Genomic DNA, 22,185 nt, shown 5'->3' with positions numbered 1-22,185 from the left:
AAGAAAATCTACATGTAAGTGGATCTGTACAGTTCAAACCCATGTTATTCAAGGGTCAAATATGTGTGTGTGTGTGTGTGTAATCTCTCTCTCTCTCTCTCTCTCTCTCTCTCTCTCATCTCCTCAATTGCCCTTCATTCACTTTTTTTAATCACATATATCAATGTTTGAACTATCAAGTCAGTTTTGGGAGGTGACATACAAATGCAAGGCCTCATACCAGAGAGGTTTTATAAAGTTAAGGGTGACTTACGAGAGGTAACCCCAGCCCACCTGAAACAAAATCATACTGAGGAGAATCCTATGGTCCAGGCAAGACCACAACACTGCCAGGCAGAGGAGGATGCCCCCAGACCCTGCCCGCTCTCCGGGGACATGCCCCCAGCCCTGCAGCTGGGTAACCTCCATGCTCTGTCTCCCACAGTGATTGATCACTACACCAGTCAGATTGTCTTCAATGGGGTCCGTGTCATCGCCATCATCATCATCGGCCTGGGTTTTCTCCTCCTGCTCCTGCCAGAGGAGTGGGATGTGTGGTTGATCAAGCTGCTCACCCGCCTCAAAGTGAGGAAGAAGGAGGAGCCTGCAGAGGGCGCTGCCGACCTGAGCTCAGGACCTCAGAGCAAGAACAGAAGAGCCCGCCCTTCCTTCGCCCGCTAACACCAACTCCTCTAGAACTCGGTGGTAATGACTGGGAGGTCTATTCCTGCCGGGAGGAACCTCAGTTGGGTAAGGTGTACATACCTGTACAGTTTTGGTCATCTGCGGTAAGTTCTATGGTATTTATTGGCATGTCCAATTTGCTTGCACTTTTCCACATCAGACCTTCCACTAAAGGGTACCAATTCAATACAAAAGAGGAAAGAAGAACCTCTCAGTGCTTTTCCAACGAATGTAAAGTGGGTTTAAAAGATCCCTGCATAGATCGTTTTGGATGGCTGACGTTCTTGACAAGTCAGGGCAAGTGTTTAGAATCTTAGCAACTGAACATGACATTGTACACTGTGATTATTTTTCAGCTATGGTAGGTCATATTTTGTTTTATACCAGAGCTGTACTCTTAATTTTAAGGAGTTTCAATGAACCAAAAGATAACTGTCAATTTATTTGGATGGATGGATGGATGGATGGATGGATGGAGGGATGGAAGAAGGGAGGGAAGGATGTCTGGGATGTGAAGAGGCAAGGCAGAAATGGATGATGAACATCAAAAACTATCAGAGGACAGGTCTGTGCTAGGTACCAGGAAGGACAAGATAAGTCCAAGCCCCGGCTGGCCTGCTCTCATGTGTCTGTGTAAGATCGTGCAAGAGAAATCACAGTGCCTTCTACAGAATTTTCGTCTTTACCTATGTGAAGCGAGGTGACGTGATACGTCACTGGCGCCGTCTTATAATTTAGATGTAAAAATCTTTAGAAACAAATAAAACTCTCTATATATGTGTATGTCTGTGTACAAAAATGACAGAGCTGATGGCCAGTGTATACGGAGTGTGGCCCAGGGTGTACAATACCCATATAAGGTACCTTGTGCAGGAGGGGAATTGCTGGCTGCTTTTACTTCCTGACCAAGACTGAAAAATTATTTACTGAAATCTGTAAACCTTTTTATGAAACTTTTAAGCACCAGGCTGTTTACTTACACAATTTAGGTCTGCCAGAAAATTCTATCTGTGATAGATCTGTAAAGAGGGTCAGGGGTTAGAGTTTACTATTTTTGAAGTTTACATTGTTACATATGAAATGGAAACATTATTTTGAAATGTTGTCATAACCCAATGGTGCATTCTGTAACCATGGAGTCTTTTGTTTCCTGGGGGAAAGGGGCATTCATGACCTGAAGTTTTTAGCAAATTATTATTCTCAGTTTCCATTACCTGTTTGGCCAAACAGATTAATAAAATATTTGAAAAAGAAGCATTCAGTGCTGTCTTGGTGGCCATTCTTTCCCACTGCACCAGTCCGGAAGCAGTCCTCCCCACGTTCTGGCTTTTTCTCAACTGCACCTGCCCCTAAGAACCTTCAAGGTGGGTAAGCCAGCCCATCTGCCTCAAGGGAAGGAGACTGTAATGTCGATAGAATTGACTTTTGCAAAAGTGAAATGCAGAAGCATCCCCAAAGCCTCACAGAAGCTCTAAGTCCTGGGGCAGCCTCTCCCTCCCCTCCTTCTCCCTGTTCCTCTCCCTCTCCCTCAAGGTACCTGCCCTCTGCTCAGCCCTGCCTGTGGCTTCCTTCTCACTTTTTCTTCTGAACGGGATCCGCAGCTCAGTTTACACTGGTCCCTAAGTGCCGCCCAGAGCGGCAGCCCCAGTCCAGTCTTCCAGCTCAGCCCCCACAGCCGCCTGCCTGCCTCGGGCATCCTAACCTAATGCTGGCTTTTTGGATAATTTGATTGATCCACTTCAGTAACATTATGCAGCTGTTCCAAGCAGCTGCTATGCCGGGGGCTATGAGAGCCAGTGGGTCTCATTCTAGGGCTACAGAGGGCCAACTCTAGGAAGGGGTGTGAGCCAAGGGGAAGTGAGAGCCTTTTTCATACACCTCATCCCATCACCCACACCTAGAGCATCTATACTCCATGCACCACACGGACCACTTGACACATGGACTCTAAACCTGGAGAATCTTGTTATCCAGAGCAGAGAGCTCCCCTACCCAGTGTGTCCAAGCATGTCTGGGAGTGGGCAGCTGGGGCAGCAGGATGCTGGGCTAGTCACCTCCACCACCCTGTTGAGGCTCCAAATCCCAGGGAGACAAACAGGTATTTCCTTTGTAAGCCTGAACATGAAAAAGTGGGAAAGCCCTGCCTTAAGGTAGGTTTATCTTATTCTCCCGTTGGGCAAAAATGATCATGAAAACCCAAAGGAGTTGAGACCATGGACTCAAAGGGCTACGTGCACACCCACATTCGCGGCAACACTCTTCACAACAACCAAAGGTGGAAGCAACCCACGTGCCCATTGACAGATGAGTGGATAAAGAAAATGTGGCACAGCCATACAGTGGAATACTATTCCACTTGAAAACGAAAGAAAATCTGAGCCAGGTGTAGTGGCTCACACCCGTAATCCCAGCACTTTGGGAGGTGGAGGCAGGAGGGTCCTTTGAAGCCAAGAGTTCAAGACCAGCATGGGCAGCATAGTGAGGCCCTCTCTTTACAAAAATAAAAACTCAAAAATTAGCTGGGCATGGTGGTGCATGCCTGTACCCCTGGTTATTCGAGAGACTGAGGCAAGACGATCCTTTGAGCCCAAGCGTTGGAGGCTGCAATGAGCTTTGATCACACCACTACACTCCAGCCTGGGCAACAAAGCAAGACCCTGTCTCAAAAAAGAAGGAGGAGGAGGAAGGAGAGGAGGAAAAGGAGGAGGAGGAGCAGAAGGAGGAGGAGGAGGAAATTCTGACACATGCTACAATATGTTGAACCTTGAAGACATTATGCTGTGTGAAATAAGCCAGTTACAAAAGGACAAATACTGTCTGAGTCCACTTATATGAGATTCCTGGAGTAGTCAAACTCATAGAGACAGAAGCAGAATGCTGGTTGCCAGTGGCTGGGGAGAGGGTAAATGGAGAGTTATTGTTTAGTGGGCATACAGTTTCAGTTTGCAAAGATGAAAATAACCTGGTAGCGATTGTTGAACAATGTGAACGTACTTAATGCCACAGAACTGTACGCTTAAAAAGTTTAAACGGTAAATTTTATGGCACATGCATTTTATCGAAATGTTTAAAGGGACTATGAAGGGTAACTTGTATGAAATAAAATGGGTAGAACGCTCTTGCGGTCCTTTGGATACATTCTAAACCTGAGTTGGGGTGTGGGGAGGGGTGGGTTCAGAGATTTCTTTCCAGAAAGAAAAGAGCCACAACCACAACACCTGCACTCCCCACCGCGCCGGAACGTTTCCAGCACGGGGATGCGCTGCGGCAAACCTAGAAGGAACCCAGAAGCAGAAAATCCTAGGTAAGAGTTCCTGCGGATGGAACAGCGGGGCGGCTCGGAGATGCAGGATCCCTCCCTGCTCAGCTGGGGAACTGTCTGCCCTCTAGAGGCGGGTTTGGGTAGCAATTAAAGAATGTTTCTCTTTGGGCTCCTTTAAAAAGGGAAAGTAAAGCCAAGATGGAAGGTATGAGAGAGCAGACCGGGTCTTCCGGAAGTCTGCTGCTGATGAAAGGGGCAAAAAGCGCTGGGAAGTCTCTGCTCTCTCCTTTCTTTCAGAATGTGATCGTTTGGAGCCAGAGGGCATGAAGTGACCGGCTGGCCGCCTTGCCACACCAAGTCAGAGCCGTCCCTAAGAACCCACACCTGTTGTGCAGACCCTGAGCTCCTGCTCTTCTTGGGCCTTCAAGGATAAAGAGAGGTAGGCAGGAGGAATTCATGGCCAGAGACTTACCGCCCCATGGAACAGATGTGTTTCTAAATCTAGCCGAGGTTGCATAACATGGAATTCTTTATCTTCAATTTTGAAAACAAATGGTTTGTCCTAAAATTAGAATGTGGTGGTGGTTGCACCATTCTGTGAATATACCAAAACTCAATCAACTGTATAATTAGATGAGTGAATTTTATGATGTGTGAATTATATCTCAATAAAGCAGTTTAATAAATAAATGGTTGCCCCATAAGATTTTTTTTTTAAGAGAGAGGGTCTCACTGTCACCTAGGCTGGAGTGCAGTGGCACTATCTAGGCTTGCTGCAGCCTCAACCTCCTGAGCTCAGGCAATCTGCCTGCCTCAGCCTCCCAAGTAGGTGGAGCCACGGGCATGAGCCACCACACCTGGCTAATTTTTTTATTTTTTGTAGAGACAGGGTCTTGCTATGTCGCCCAGGCTGGTCTCAAACTCCTGCACTCAAGTGATCTTCCTCCTTGGCCTCCCAAAGCTCTGGGATCACAGGTATGAGCCACGGAGCCCAACCTCCACAAAATGATTTAAAATTTCTTTATGAAAACCTCATAAGCAGAGAGGACATTTGTTGAGTTGTTTGTATTCTTGACTGCCCAGCACCTGATCCCTGTTTGAAATAGCACCTTGCTCTTGCTGTGGAAGCTGAAGGGAAAAAACAGAATCTCCATTTCGGATCCTCCCACAGCACAGGAGAGGCGAGGAGGGTGTGAACTGGAGCTGGCTCTGAAGCAAGATGCCAGACCCCAAAGAACAGCCGAGAAGGTGGTGCTGACTGGCCAGCTCCTGAGGGCCCTGCGGGGCCTCTGGCCTCTTCCCACCGTAAAGGACTATGGTTCCTGCCCTTTTGCAAACAGATCCTTTGAACTCACAAAGTCCCAATGGGCCTTCCAATCAATTCTCTTTTGTTGAAGACAGCAGGACACCATTTCTGTTGATTGAGTCCAAGAACTCTGAACAATATATGTGAGAGAGCTACGATGTTCAAAGAAAAGGTGAACATTTGTTTATTTGAGGTTTGTTTATTTGTGTGTTTTAACTTTCTGGTACGCTTCTTGAAACTGGGCTTATTATGGTCTAGCAGGACTCCTAGGTCAAACTGCTTTAAAGAATGGATAAAAATTGCTTATAAGAAATGCATCAATGACATATACGAAAGGAGAACTTAAAAGCTCCTCACTCTTCTTAAAGTATTTTAAAATAATTTTTTAAAAAATAATATTGTCTCATTCGTATATTTTTGTGCACTCAGCATTGCCAAATTCTTGAGAACATCTTTTTCTTGAGTTAAAATAATGGTAAACCAGCTGGTAAATTTCCTCCAAATTATCAAAAACTTTGGAGTTACTAGAATTATAGGAAATGAGATTTAATGTAAAGACAACTTATTGTGTTATAAGTTTTAGCTCAAGCCTTTTCTTTTCTCATACTGAAAAAGGTACATGCTTCCTGTGGAATATTGAGAAATATCTATAAACACACAATCTAGTAGCTGTCATTGTAACTGTAGGAGGGGTAGCAGTAGCCTGTGAGGATATGACAGGGGAGTGATCCCTCTGAGAAGGCCTTGAGGGGGCTCTCAGGCACACACTCTGGGAAAGAGGTGAGGGCAGGGCATGCCCGTGGGAAGCTAAGTGTACACCCCTGCTTAGCTCTATACCTGCTCTTCTATCCCCACAGAAAAGACACTAAGGAGAGGCTCTTGCCAGAAAAAAAAACATTAGAGGAACTTACAAACCTCCAGAAGGAAATTCCAGGAATCCCTAGAGTTTATTTCTTATTGGGAATAGAAGAGCAGCTGGCCACCTAAGCCTTTCAATGTGTTCAGAATGTATGGCCTGCACGTCATAGGGGGATCTCAGAGACTAGGGAGAGGCAAGCACTGGAACCGCTGTTTCTAAGACCCTCTTCATACCTGTCCACGAAAGTGGGAATGGGGATGGAAGGCCGCACCGGGGAGCACTGGCTGAGACATGACTCAGGGATCCACGCTCCTCCTCCCTGCGGCTCTCCCATCCTCAACGTGCAGCTTTGCAGTGGTGAGCCAGAGAAGCAAGGGGAAGAGGTGGCTCACATCACTGCTCCTAAGACTAGAAAGTGTTTGAACCCTCAGGGTTTAGCTTAAACTCCCAGGCCAGTCTCCACACAGCAAGAGTGGGACAATATGGGGATTAAAAAAAGAAACCCGGCCAGGTGCAGTGGCTCACACCTATAATCCCAGAACTTTGGAAGGCCGAGGCAGGTGGATCATTTGAGGCCAGGAGTTCGAGACCAGCCTGGCCGACATGGTGAAACCCTGTCTCTACTAAAAATACAAAAATTAGCCAGGTATGGTGGTGGGTGCCTGTAATCCCAGCTACTCAGGAGGCTGAGACAGGAGAATCGCTTGAACCTGGAAGGCAGAGGTTGCAGTGAGCCGAGATCACACCACTGCACTCCAGTCTGGGTGATAGAGTGAGACTCTGTCTCAAAAAAATAAAACAAAGTAAAATAAAAAAGAAACCCAGCCAGATGCAGTGGCTCATGCCTGTAATCCCAACAATTTGAGAGGTGGAGGTAGGTGGATCACTTGAGCTCAGGAGTTCAAGACCATCCTGGGCAGCATGGTGAAACCCTGTCTCAATCAATAAATAAATAAATGAAAGAAAACCTATCCATGCATCACGGTGGCACTCTTTTTTAAATTTATACTTGTTTATCAAGGATTAGAGTATAACTTTTTAAACTAATTTTGTTTTGTCCCTCAGACCACTCCCTTTTGGCACCTTCATTGATGGGGACTATAAACCCCTTCACACCAACTAGATATAGCTATTCCACCAGTGCTTCTGCTCTCCCTCTGTTATCTGCTTTCATTCGCATGGTGAGAAATTGAATTTCCGGCATATCTTCCTTGTGGGGAGGCTGGGAGTCTAGCACCTTTTCGGGATTTTGCAATTATGCGTGCAGTGTCGGTAGCTTGCGGTATGGTCCTGTCCCATATGTTGAATTTCCTGAAAGACACCATGTGTGAGTATGTGTGTGCGTTTGCCACATTTACTGTGTTGTTTTTGATTATTATCTCTTTCCCACCAATTAGACTTTTGCTATTTGTTTAAATAAATGATCCCTGTAAACTAATCACCACATAATAATTATTACCTCTTTTAATTGATATCATTTAGAACTAGACATACAATCATCAAGGTGCAATCTGGTGACTTTCTTCATTCCTCTATTGCAAACAGTTACCTCTTAGGGTGACCCTGGTGTTTTTCTCCAAAGCTTAATTTAAAAAATTCAAATCTTACCATTAGCATCACTTTAAAGTCCAAAGTACATTTGGACATTTAACTGCCCCCCCTAGATTGGACTCCCCTAAGGCCATTATTGCATCACAGGTTTTATGGGTTACTTTCTTTTTTTTTTTTTTTTTTTGAGACGGAGTCTCGCTCTGTCGCCCAGGCTGGAGTGCAGTGGCCGGAACTCAGCTCGCTGCAAGCTCCGCCCCCCGGGTTTACGCAGGAGAAGCCATTCTCCTGCCTCAGCCTCCCGAGTAGCTGGGACTACAGGCGCCACCTCGCCCGGCTAGTTTTCTGTATTTTTTTAGTAGAGATGGGTTTCCCCGTGTTAGCCAGGATGGTCTCAATCTCCTGACCTCGTGATCCGCCCGTCTCGGCCTCCCAAAGTGCTGGGATTACAGGCTTGAGTCACCGCGCCCGGCCTATGGGTTACTTTTATCTAAATTTTATCTCAATTTTCAGATAGCATTTAATTTCCTTTTTAGCTGAAAGAAAGTGCTTTCACACAGCCAGACAAAGTCCCATCAGCTCCCCATGGACCCAGTGACTCGCCTCTCATCCTCTGCAGCGTTGACTGTGGGTCGTGCACACTTGTCCATATTTCTAAATCCTAGGTTGACAAATAATGTACTCAGCCACCCTCACTCCCTGAACACTCAGAAATGGAGGTTTGGCCAGGCACATGGCTCTTGCCTGTAATCGCAGCACTTTGGGAGGCCAAGGAAGGTCCAGGAGATTGAGGCTGCAGTGAGCTAAGATTGTGCCACTGCACTCTATCCTGGCGACAGAGTGAAACTCTGAGAAAAAAAGAGAAAGAGAACAGTGCATAGTCCTTTCATTTACAATGAATTTTCAACACCAAAAATAAATAATATGATCTCACACCTGTATGAATTCAGCACACACTGATGCCCACTTTATCATCTATATGTTTCTAGAACTTAGTCTCTTTCCCTTAGTTGATAATCTTTGTTTTCAAATTCTTAAAAATAAAAATCTCTCCAGGTTCAGGTGCAGAGGTATGGCAGAACAGTGTAACGGTTAATAAAATGAAATTTGCAAGCAGATAGAACTGGATTCAAATCCCAGCTCTACCATTTATAGTTTTATCTCCTTGGTCAAGTCATTTGACATCTGACTCTCAGTTTTCTCACCTGTAATATGAGACTACTAATCATCTCTGCCTTACAAGGTTGTCAAAGTAAAGCAAAGTAATACATATAGATGCTTAGCACAATCCCTAGACGTCAGTAGTTGCTCAATGAATGATAGCATCTACATCATGATCACCAGCATCATCATCATGGCTGGGCTGCCAAGCTTGAGCAAGAGCGCCTCAGCCAGGGTTGTGGCTGTGTTTCCCTGGTTCTCATTCTACAATATCTCTTCCACTCTCCTTCTTTCCCTCTCTCCCGCTCTCTACTTTGTCTACTCCCATCACATGGGGATGCCCATCCCTTTCCATCCAAGGCCACCTTCAGCCTCATTTTCATGCAGTTTTGTGTCTTTAATTTTTACCTCTTTGAAAATCTTCTCTGCCAAACTTCAAATCTGAGTTTTTCACTATCTTACAGACATTTCCCCCAATGTGTCCTAGCAACCCCTCCATCCTAACATGTCCAAAACTAAACACACAATTATCTCACTCAAAAACGTATTCCTCCTTCTTAACCTATTGATGTGAATTGGCATCATGATTATCTTATTTTCCCCAACATAAAATCTTAATACTGGTCTTTAACTTCTTCCTCACTCCTACGCTAGCAATCACTGTGCCACACACTCCAAGACAGTTACATTATGACTCCAAAGCATCTCTAGAAGCCTCTCCTCCACCACCACGTTACTTTATACCCCAGGACACACCACCTAGGGCATAGTCAGAGTCTCCTGATCATTCTCTACACCCTGTTGAGCTGGGATTGCTTCACTATCTTACACAAAGATCTTGAGTAGCTTCCTGTACTTTACTAAATAAATCTTCATTTCCTACCCTGGACTCAAGGCCCTCCATAATTTGGCAGTCGGTGACCTTTCCAACTCATCTGTCACTGCAACTACCACTGTCTCCTGCCCTCCAACCACATAGGACTGTTTACTATTCCTCTGATATATCCTATCCTCTCTTGTCTTGGTAATATGGTTCATTCCACATGGGATCCTTCCTCCCCTTCCCTCTCTTTCTGCCTAACCAAACCCTACATGTCCTGAAATATCTACTTTCCATGTTTCCTCCTTAATGAAAGCTTCCTCATTCTCCCCACAAGAATTAATATTCTTACTTGGTGACACTCCCCACTGCCACAGTTTCTCTGTCTCTTCTGCCTTACACTAGAGTGAAGACTTACCTCCCCTTCTAGATGTAAATATCCTTGAAAGGAAAGAAAATCTTGCTTTGTGCTCCTTATTCTATTACCCTAGGCACACAGCAGAATCACATACAGTAAAATATAAATGTTTATTGACTTTTTCAAACTTTTAAAGTAATTAAACATAATTTGTAACAGAGTTGTAGTCCTGTCAACTCTCCCTGACAGTGAAAAGTGAGCTTCTTGGGTATCAGCTACAGCCCATCATTAACCATCATAGAATCCTCCCAGGATCCTGTCAAATCATGATTCGGGTTACCTGTCGCATCCAAAATGATCCCAGTATTTTGCCCCAAAATACTAAGATTCGTGAAAGTGCTATCAAATAACCATCTTTTAAAAACAGAAAATAACAAATGTGGGTGAGGATGTGAAAAAATTATAACACTTGTAAATTGCTGATAGGAATGTAACTTGGTGCAGCCACTGTGGAAAAGCTTTGAACTTTGTCAAAAAGCTAAACACAGAATTACAATATGACCTAGCAATTCCACTCCTAAATGTGTACCCAGAAGAATTGAAAACAGGGATTCAAACATATACTTGTACACCAATTTCATTGCAGCATTATTCACAATAGCCAAAAAGTAGGAACAATCTCAGTGTTCATCAACAGAAGAATGAATAAATCAAATGTGATATATACAAACAATGGAATATTATTCAACCATAAAAACGGATGAAGTTCTAATACATACTTCAACACGATGCATCTTGAAAACATTATACTCTGTGACATATTGTCTGATTCCACTTATGGAAGTAACTAGAATGTGAGATACCCCTGGACTTTCTGTCATAGTGACTGAAAGGAGATTAAAGGTTACCAGGACCCTGAGGGAGTGGGGAAAGGGAATCATTGCTTACTGGGTAGAGAATTTCTGTTTGGGATGAAAATGTTTAGAAACAGATAGTGGCAAGAGTTATAGAACAGTGTGAATGTAATTAATGCCACTGAACTGTACAGTTAAAAGTGGTTAACATAACAAATTTATATCTATTTTGCCACAATTACAAAAAAAAAGCATGAGCTATTAGTAAAGACAGGTTAAAAAATAAATTGTGATAAGTACTATGAAGGTTATGTATACAAGGATAAGTGGAATAGGACTAGAATTAACTAATGCCTCATAAAAAGAAAGAGACTGGGCAAGACTTTAAAGAGTAGATGCCATTTTAGTAGTAGTAGTAGTAGCAGTAATAGTAGTTTTCCAAAATAGTAGTTTTCCAATAGTTGAAAATTAGTGGTGTGCAAGTTGGCTTTACATGCAGTGATGGCACAGAGTTGTTTTATTTGACTGCATTTTAAAACACATTTGAGCTAATATTTTTTAATTGGAAGATTTCACATAAGAATATGGATTTCTGGTTTCCCTTAAAAGATTTATCTTGAATGAAGCTTCTAGCAGTTTTGAAGCCTGAATTTCACACCAAAAGTCTGCTAAGCCCTAGTTGTGGCTACACTCTTCAGCCAGAGCCATTCACAGGTATCTGTGGGTATATTTGCACTGGCCTTTACTCACTTGCACTGTTTACTTGGTGCTATGGTCTGAATGTTTGTGTCTCTCCAAAATTCATATGTCAAAATCCTAACCCTAAAGGTGATGGTATTCAGAGACTAGGGAGCTATTGGGAAGGTGATTAGGTCACAAGGGCAGAAGCTTCATGAATGGAATTAGTGCCCCTACAAAAGAGGACCCAGACAGCTCCCTTGCTGCTGCCACCATGTGAGGACACAGTGATAAGGGGCCCTCTATGAATCAGGAAATAGATCCTCATTAGACACAGAATCTGCTGTTGCCTTGATCTTGGACTTCCCAGCCTCCAGAACTGTGAGAAATATTTCTGTTGTTCATAGGATTATAAGGAATTTCACAAGTCTACAATATTTTGTTACAATAACCTCAACAGACTAAGGTATCTTGGCTCTGTGGGTCTCTGAGATTGCTCCCCCTGCCATGGAGAGTTTAGAGGCACAAGTGCATAAATTAGATAGATAAATAGATAGATGATTGATAGATGATATAGGGAGATCGATAGAGACATGTGGAAGCATATTGAGAAATATACTAGCAGTGCATAAAGTGTGTATGTGTATCTATGACAAAAGATAAGGCTGAAGAGCTTTGTAGCACCCAAATCATAAACACTCCTTTCAAATATCCACTTTTCTGACTAATGCATAAAGTGACTATGACTAAAAGGAATGTATGCCAAACATGCCATTGGGGTGCTGCCTCTTCTTCACAAAGCACCACGATGGGAATCTCAAGGAGCTGGCAGCAGACGTCTATCTGAACAGTTCACAGAGAGCAGAGCCAGGGGCAATTGCACACCAGCAGAGCAGGTGGAGGCGGGTTGCTCCTAGAATCCCACCTGGGACTGCCCATGGGCGCCACTGGTCATGTAATTAGCTAATGGAGCTGAGAGCAGGCTGCTTTCCAAAGAGAGATGTGACCAGATCAATCAAGCAAGCAACAACACAAATAGCAAAGAATCAATACGGAGGGCATTTTGCTTCCCTGGACAAGGTCTGGCAGGGAGAGTTCAGCGTGAATGTCTGCTGAAAAGCCAGCAAGCAGAAACGTCAAAACTAAAAATAGAAATTCTTTTAACTTTTATGGGAACTTGGAAATGTATACTATGTGGATGATTTTATTAACGCTAGAATTAATAATAGATGTTTGCAGGAAACGCTACATATTTCCTAACAACTCAACCATAGGGAATCCTACGACTCTTTAAGGCCGTTGCCAGGTTATTTGCTACTTCACTTACAATGAACAAATCAATTCTAAAAATTCTATGTATATTTAAAAGCACGTTAAGGACTCAATACATTTACCATTTCATCGGTAGCAGTCTGTCATTCTCATGTGTAAATCTTGGAATTTTCCTGAACATTTAATACTAAAGTTGAGCATGGTCACACATGTCTGCAGTCTCAACTACTGGAGAGGCAGAGGTGGGAAGATCACTTGAGCCAGGACTTTAAGTCCAGTCTGGGCAACATACCGAGACTCCACCTCTAAAATAAACAAGCAAACATTTACTACCAAAAACTAAAGTGATTTCATCATCATATATGATGTTTCACCATAATTCATTACTTCTGAGGTTCTACATATTAAATTAAACATTCAATACAGTTTCAGCTTCAAAATAACAAGAAATAGCAGCCATTGTGATTCCAATGGCTTGTTCTTTCACTACAGTCTGTACTAGGCCTCTGAGCATCTGACCGACTGGGGAATAGAGGAGATTCTTTAGAATTGCTTTGGGGTGCATGTCTATATCTATTCACTTACCACCTTGGTCACTGGGAAACCCTGAGACAGTCACTCTTTTGAGGCATAGTACATCACCTCTGGAAAGCCCTATTTGAAATTCAAAATCAGTATCTGGAAAGAGCCACACATGGAGTTAATATACCCCATTAATTTATATAACCAGAATTAGCGTAAATGACTTCCTCGCAGTGTGCCCCTAAAAGAATGTTACATAGGAAAGCTAGGTTTGTTTTTTCTTTTTTCAGACGGAGTAGTCTTGCCCTGTCGCCCAGGCTGGAGTGCAGTGGCACAATCTCGGCTCACTGCAACCTCTGCCTCCTGGATTCAAGCGATTCTCCTACCTCAGCCTCCTGAGTAGCTGGGATTATAGGCACATGCCACCATGCCTGGCTAATTTTTTGTATCTTTAGTAGAGACAGGGTTTCACTGTGTTAGCCAGGATGATCCTGATCTCCTGACCTCTTGATCTGCCCACCTCGGCCTACCAAAGTGCTGGGATGACAGGTGTGAGCCACTGTGCCGGGCCTTTAAAAAATTTTTTTACTCAGCTGTCTTAGTTCAGGCTACTATAACAAGCTTATTTTTCATAGTTCTGGAGGATAGAAGTCCCAAGATCAGGGTGTCAGCATAGTTGGGCTCTAACGAGGGTCTCTTCCAGGTTGCAGATGGCCGTCTTCTTCTGCAGGGGCTCAGACCTATAATCTCAGCACTTTGGGAGGCAAAGGTGGGAGGATCGCTTGAGCCCAGGAGTTTGAGACCAGCCTGGGCAACATAGTGAGACCCTATCTCTACAATATTTTTTGTTTAAAAAATAAAAAATTAGCCAGACATGATGGTATGTGCCTGTGGTCTCCGCTGCTTGGCAGGCTGAGGTGGCAGGATCACCTGAGTCCAGAAGTTTGAGGCTTCAGTGATCCATGATTAAGCTACTGCACTCCAGTCTAGGTAATAGAGTGAGACCTTACCACAAAAAAAAACAATTACCACCAAACTCACCTCCCATTTGGTGGCTTACAAGAACAGGCAAATATTTGCTTATTCTCACCGGTCTACAGGCAATTGCACTTTGGCTGACTTAGGCTGGGCTCAGCTGAGTGGCTCTGCTGCAGATGAGGATCTGTCTGGGCTTGGCACCAGGCTGAAGGCTGGGCTCAGGTCTGTCCATGTATGTTTGTTCATGCAACAGCTATAGGAGAACTTTAAACAACAGAGGAGAGAATGTACCCTTGGAGATGATGCCCAGTGAGTAGTGGGTCCTCTCAGGATTCCCCGTACCAGGGCAGCATCAGGCTCCAGAACCTGAGAGCATGTGTTGAGAATATGCCACCCTAAAATATGCTGCTCTGGCATATTGACTATTTTGAGTAAAAGGCATTTGAAAAACAGCTAGTACAAAAAAATTTACTCTGACCTTCCTTCCCAAACTTGACCTTCTGGACTTACACAATCCTCCCACCTTGGCCCCCAGAGTGCTGAGATTATAGGCAGGAGCCACCACTCCATGGCCTGATCGTCCTTCTGTTTCTTAAAAACTGGAGATGAAGTTACCATGCACAAGATGCCCTCCCCATACCAGAAGGAAAATGTCATTCTTATCATCAAGGGCAGAAAGTCAAAGCCAAGGGAATTCTGTACAGACCTTGTTAAAATAACTGTTAACTTCTTTTAGCCTCCCCACATAATTTAGTTATTTATCTACAACTTACTACTCTTTGTCCAACTCAGTATATAAGTGTTCAACTCTAACCGCATCTTTGGGTCTTCATTTCTTTTTAAAGGCTCCCATGTCATGTAGAACTTGTCTTAAATAAATATGCCTGCTTTTCTCCTGTTGATCTGTCTTGTCAATTTAATTATAAGGCCCAGCTGAAAAACCCTAAGAGGATAAAGGATAAAAAATTTTGCCTCTCCTAAATGGGTGAGGGTGGTGGAGGCAGAAGCCCAGTGAAGACTAAAAGAGTGTTTTGTCTTCAGAGTTTTAAACACACATATATAACAACATACACATACATATACACACACACAATATAGATACATAATAGCTTATATATATACATATATACGCTTCAAATCAGCACATTTATTACTTAGTCTTTTTTTTTTTTTTTTTTTTTTTTGGAGACAGAGTCTTACTCTGTTGCCCAGGCTGGAGTGCAGCGGCACTATCTGGGCTCACGGTAACCTCCACCTCCCAGATTCAAGCAATTCTCCTGCCTCAGCCTCCTGAGTAACTGGGATTACAGGAGCCCACCACCATGCCTGACTAATTTTTTGTATTTTTAGTAGAGACAGAGTTTCACCGTGTTGACCAGCCTGGTCTTGAACTCTTGACCTCAGGTGATCCACCCGCCTCGGCCTCCCAACATGCTGGGATTACAGGCAAGAGCCACCGCACCTGGCCTACTTAGTCTTTAATAAGCCTTGTATTCTATGCAGAGATGAATGCAGGGAACTCCCAGTTATCAAGCAGCCCCTGACACACCCAGACATCACTGAGTATCCTCTTTTTAGGTTGTATCAGAATCATTGCCACTGGCTTTCCTCATACTTCCTGTCTTTCCAACACCTGTAGAACTACATAGTGCTACATTCAAACAATATACTAGAGCTAAACAATGAAAGATAACAATAGCACAATGACAGTAAAGGCAAAGGAACAGAACTTGAGTTACTTCAATTCTTCTTTTGTTCTGTGTGACCAGTGGAAGCCTTTGTGTTTAAAATTAAACAGAGAGAAAACTGCACAGTGTAATATTTTTGTTTGGTAAGTACAAACTTTGGTTTACGCATGAAATAGTTTACTGATTACTGAATATATTTAATAGTAAAATGTATTATTTTGTTAATTGTCAAAATTAAAGAAGGAATCAAGAAAATAAAACAGAATCAGAGATATCATTTATTGGATTTTTGGTTTTGGATGTGAACTTTTAGGTAGGATTAATCAAACACAAAAATATTTGCAAACAACTAGATTTCAGGCTTAATACATTGTTTAACATCAAGCTTTAAAGTTGTATCTTAAAAATCTAGGCAAAAAATTTGTGCAGAAAGGTTAGCAACTATGCAACATAAAGTGAGAAAATGTACATGTACATGGAAAAAATAATTACATTTCAGAGAAGAGTTCAAAGAGAAGTTACAAAAGCAGCCACGTTCAGAAAAAATCACAAGGGCAATGTCTCAAAACCTTGAGTATTTTCACCAAGAACTGAATATCCATTGTAACCCAATAAATTAAATAATGGTAATGTTCACTATGATTCCGTGATGCTTTCTGATTTTTTTTTTTTTTTTTTTTTTTTTTTTGTGATGGAGTCTCACTGTGTAGCCCAGGCTGGAGTGCAATGGTGTGATCTTGACTCACTGCAACCCTTGCCTCCTGTGTTCAAGTGATTCTCCTGCCTCAGCCTCCCGAGTAGCTGGGACTACAGGCGCCATCATCACCCCTGACTATTCTTCACATTTTTAGTAGAGACGGGGTTTCACTGTGTTAGCCAGGATGGTCTCGATCTCCTGACCTCATGATCTGCCCTCCTAGGCCTCCCAAAGCACTGGGATTACAGGCATGAAACCCCACTCCCGGCCCTTCTGATTTTTACAAAAGAAAACCTTCAGAAGTTTTTACAAATATAAGAAATTTATAATGAATTTTCAGATATAAATAATCTAGTGAAATGATTTTTTGACGATAAAGATGTTTGAAAGTTGCTAGAATTGATCCAAAAAGAAATGTGGACCATATTGCAGTTTCTGAAATTCATTGTGAAATGGGATTTTTGTGAATATCCGCCAAACTTATACTTACTGAAGTCAAATAAAATACAGGGATGAATCTCTAAATTTAAAACATTTTATTTAGGAAGCAATAATTGCAATTTGGGGCACATACACCAGGTGGCCTTCAGTATGTCTGAAGAACAAAGAGAAGGCTGTACATTTTATAAAAAGGGGAGATGTTACTTATTGTTTTTCCAGAAAGTTCACTGGTATCAATAAAGTGTTGGGGAGCTGGCAAGCTCTGATTGATGAGTGATGATTGTGGAGAAAACGTGTCTAAGAGTCTTAGCAAGTTATTTCAGCAGCTATTAGATAAAGCCAGTTTCAAGGTACAGCAGGCAGTTTCAGCAGCCAGACTTGCAGAGAATTACATTCTTGGATCAATTTCATGTGCCCTGAGCGCTTTTGCCCTTTAGCCTCATGATTCTGATTTAGTTGGATATGACAAGAATTACCCAATTTGTATGATCAACTTTCCACATCCTTAAGGCTTTTTCTAAAGATTCATATATATTTTCTTTATATGAAAGAATTCTTTTAAGTTTATACTAATAAGTATTTTTATTAACTATGATTGAAGATAAAAGGATATATCTGGCTATACTATCTATAGATAATGATTATATATAGAAGATAAATTTTTACAAGGTCACTGAAAAATTTGCAGAAGTTAAGGCTTGAGAACATAAACATCATGGTTAATTCATTATTTTGATAGCTCAATATGTAGGAATACATTTGTTTGTTTTAAAAAATATATCTACATAATTAAAAGTGCTATCCCTTGAGGTTCTTTTCCCCTTTTGTGTATTGTAATTATTTTACCTTCATTTTCTTGATTATATATACAAAATTCAAGAAAGAAAATATTCACTGTGTTTCTTTTCTCATCATTATTATCATTTATCTCTATTATTGTTACTGCAAATAATTTTATTATACAGAGGAGGAGGTTTTAAAAATGATCAACTTTGAGTGTCAAATATGTTAGGTGCAGAACCAGGAGAGGCTGAGGGCTGGCAATGCAACCAGGGAGAGTGGTGAAATTCTGTAAACAGAGTAACTGGAGGCCTCACTCCCCTCCTCAGTTCACACAGTGCTGCCCTTGCACACATTCTCACCTTGGGGTCTTGCATTTGTGTTTCCTCCATCTGGAACACACTTCCACTAAATACTTCCCTGACTTGTCTCCTTACTTCCTTTAGGCCTCCCATCAGAGAGATTTCCACGCCTACAAAAAGACCACCCCCTGTCACTCTCTATCCCCCGACCCTACTTTATTCCTCTTCCATGTGATACAGTATACATTAATTTGTTGATTTTGTTTTTGTTTGTCTCTCTTAAATGGAATCCAACCCATGAGATCAAAGATGTTGTTTTGCTCACTGCTCTATACCTAGCACCTTGGACATCACCGGACATACAGTAGTCAACTATTTTGGAGTGCATTAATGAATTCACTGGAGAAACAGAACCTGAGAAACTATGCACTTGGGGGTATGCTGAAAGACCAGAACAAGGCATGAATTTACACACGAGGAAATTCAATGAAAGTCTATCTGCTCAATTGTGTTACCTTCTGCCTCATTCTCCAGCCCTGACTCCATAAGGTCAGTATCAGGCACCTATTCCCTCCTCTCTATTATACCCTGGACAAAATCTTGAGAGAGTCCATTTCAAAGAAACTGAGGGGCTAGAGAAGTTTAGGTATTGATACATGAGGTCCCCCAAAAAAGCTAGTTTGCTTCTTGATCACAGCATAATGAAGCCTACAAATGCACTGGCTCCACTTACACATCTGCAGAACTAGAAACCAACCACCCAGCACCAGGCTCTTCACAGCCAGCCCAGAATCACCCAATGTTTGAGTAAGGCTGCTAGAAGAAAGCAGAGATAAGAGTAAACAAACTAAAAATAGAAGTAAATAGACAACAGAAAGCAAAAGATAGTAGCAACAACAAAAACACACAATAATCAGTGTTTCCAGAGGGATAAGAGAAACTACATCCAAAAAAGCAAGATGAGATGGTGTATATAAAAAGAAACAATCAGGGAATAAGAGCTTTCAGAGCAGAATAAATACGTATCTTTTTAAAAATCAAAGAAGAAAGAAGAAGGATGAAGGCCAGGTGTGGCATCTCACACATGTAATCCCAACACTTTAGGAAGGAAAGGTACGTGGATTGCTTGAGCTCAGGAGTTTGAGACCAACCAGGGTAACATAGTGAAAAATATATTATATTATATTTGTGAACATCTGATACTATATTTGTGAATATCTGCCAGACTTACACTTACTGAAGTCAAATAAAATACAGAGCTGAATCTCTAAATTTAAAACATTTTATTTAGGAAGCAATAATTGCAATTTGGGGCGCATAGACCGGGTGGCCTTAGTATGTCTGAAGAACAAAGAGAAGGTTGTACATTTTATAAAAAGGGAGCTTACCATCATTAGTCATCAGAAAAAAATAAAAATTAAAACCACGGTAATATACTATCATCCTCCCAGAATGGCTGAATTAAAAAATACTCAGAATACCAAATTTTGGTAAGGATGTGAACTCTCTGATATCCACAGTATAAAATGATAAAACCATCTCAGAAACCTGTTTGGCAGTTTCTAATAAAGTTAAATACACACTTATCTATGACCTGGAAATTCTCCTCCTAGGTATATATCTAGGAGAAACAAATGCATATGTCTACAAAAAGTCCTATAGAAAAATGTTCATGGCAGCTTATTTACAAATGCTAAAGATGGAAAACAGCCCACATATTCATTATCCATAAACAGATACACATACTCAGGTGGATTCATACAATGGGATATTACCAAACAATACAAATGAATAAACTACTGACACATTTAACAACATAGATGACTTTCATAAAAATCATTATGAGCAAAAGAAGTCAGACATAAAATAGTACATACTGTATAATTCCATTAACATGACCACTGAACAGGCCAAACTAATCTATGATGAAACAAATCAGAATAAATGTTGCGTCTTACGGGAGGAGGGTATTGATGGGAAAAGGGCAGAAGGGGACATTTCATGGTGATGGAAACATTCTAGAGGATGGATAACCTGTGTGACAGTCAGGTAGAAAGAGTCATCAAGCCATACACTTACTATTGCAGTACTCAATAAAGTACTGCAAAGAACAAATCAATTCCAGCTGTGACTGACAATTTAGATTCAGAGCAATCCATGTGTTGCAAACACCCAGAAAAGTCACCAAAGCAGGGGAAGTCTGGAGGGATTTTCTTCTAACACTTTTTTTTTTCTTTTTCTTTTTTTTTGAGACAGAGTCTTGCTCTGTTGCCCAGGCTGGAGTCCAGTGGTGTGATCTCGGCTCACTGCAACCTCTGCCTCCTGGGCTCAAGCAATTCTCTTGCCTTAACCTCTCAAGTAGCTGGGATTACAGGTGTGAACCACCACACCTGGCTAATTTTAGTAGACACGGGGTTTCACTATGTTGGCCAGGCTGGTCTTGAACTCCTGGCTTCGAGTGATCCACCTGCCTTGGACTCCCAAAGTGCTGGAATTACAGGTGTGAGCCACCACGCCTGGCCTCTGACACTTTCTTTTAAGGCATTCGCCGATTCAAAAGCAATCACTCAGACCTTGAGAATTTGAGCAGAGCTTGCGACCAATATACAGGGCTAGAGAGATGAAAATTAAAATTCAGGTTCCACCAAGAAGAAGATGCCTTGCTAGATCCAGGCATTCAGTTAGGGTCCCAAAAGTCTAACTCCAGTAATTGGGTATAAAGAAACAGACCAGCATATTAATTGGCTTTCTGTGGCTGTTGTAACAAATGACCACAAACTTGATGTCTTAAAACAACAGAAATTTATTTCCTCGAAGTTCCGGAGGCCAGAAGTCCAAAATAAACATCACTGGACCAAAATAGAGACGTCAGCAGGGCTGCCCTGCTTCCAAAGCCTCCAGGGGAGATATGTTCCCTGCGGGTGGCTGCCGAAGCTGGAAGCGGCAGGGACCGTCCTCCTTGCTGTGAATACATAACTCCGGTCTCTGTGTGGTCACACTGCCTCTTCCTCTGCTGTGTGTCAGATCTCCCTCTACCTCCTTCTTACAAGGATATATGTCCTTGTATTCAGGGCCCACTTAGATAATTCAGGATACTCTCCCCATCTCAACATTCTTAGATCTTTAACTTAATCACCTCTACAAACTCCTTTCTGTTGTTGTTGTTATTGTTTGCCATGGAAAAAAAAAAAAAAAAACCCTAACATCCACAGGTTCCAGGAATTAGGATGTGGATATTCTTGGTGTGGGAGGGCAGTCATTATTCAGTTGAACCATACCTCACAAATTAAAACCTAGCCTTGAATAAATGTAATCTATGATTAGATTGAGGTGATTTGCCTCTAGTCTAACTGCTAGACATAAGCAAAAGTAAATTATCCAGAGGCTTAAAAATATACCCATAATTTTTCATTCCTAATGTGTTGAAATGTCAATCAAAAATAAATAGTCTTCTTTAAAAAATAGAAAAAATCAAAAGGAAAATATAGGCAGCATATATAGACCCACAGAAGATACAAACATTGGAGTGATCAGACATAGATTTTCAAATACCTATAATTACTATGTTCAAGAAATTAAATGACAAAATAGAAAATTTTAACATAGAACAGGACACTTTAAAGGAGACACAAATGGAAATCCTAAAAATGAAAAATGCTTTGTCTAACATTATATAACAATAGATTAAACACAGCTGGAGAAAAACAAACTGGAAAGCAGGTCAGAAGAAAACATTCAGATTAAAGCATGAGAAACAAAATTATGGAAAAACTATTTTTAAAAGTGTAAGAAATACATAACAGACATTGAAAAGTTTTAGCCTAGTAGCACTGGCTCACTAAAGCAAAAGTGAGACAAAATAGAATGGCCACAATATTTAAACAGTTTTGGCTGATAATTTTGTAAGCTAAATACACTAAGTCACAGATTAAGAACATGCTGTTAAACCCAAGGACTGTGGACATTAAGCCCAGACTTAAGAAGCACTATGAGCTA

The 22,185-nt window shown here is 41.8% G+C and overlaps 1 protein-coding gene across 3 annotated transcripts in view; it reads left to right on the top strand.

Moving 5' to 3' along the window:
* The window catches only part of SLC35F3 (solute carrier family 35 member F3), a 408,926-nt gene extending 407,012 nt beyond the window's left edge, over nt 1-1,914 (top strand). For all 3 annotated transcript variants that reach the window (XM_073995034.1, XM_045391581.3, XM_005539757.5), the window contains one exon: nt 425-1,914. In XM_073995034.1, coding sequence (XP_073851135.1) covers nt 425-660 — 236 coding nt within the window. In that variant the 3' untranslated portion in view covers nt 661-1,914. The remainder of the gene's footprint in view (nt 1-424) is intronic.
* The last annotated feature ends 20,271 nt before the right edge of the window (nt 1,915-22,185 follow it).

This window comes from Macaca fascicularis, chromosome 1, assembly GCF_037993035.2.
Source record: "Macaca fascicularis isolate 582-1 chromosome 1, T2T-MFA8v1.1".
Taxonomy (NCBI): domain Eukaryota; kingdom Metazoa; phylum Chordata; class Mammalia; order Primates; family Cercopithecidae; genus Macaca; species Macaca fascicularis.
Note: the sequence above shows the minus strand (reverse complement) of the source record. Positions and strands in the feature narration are given on the sequence as shown.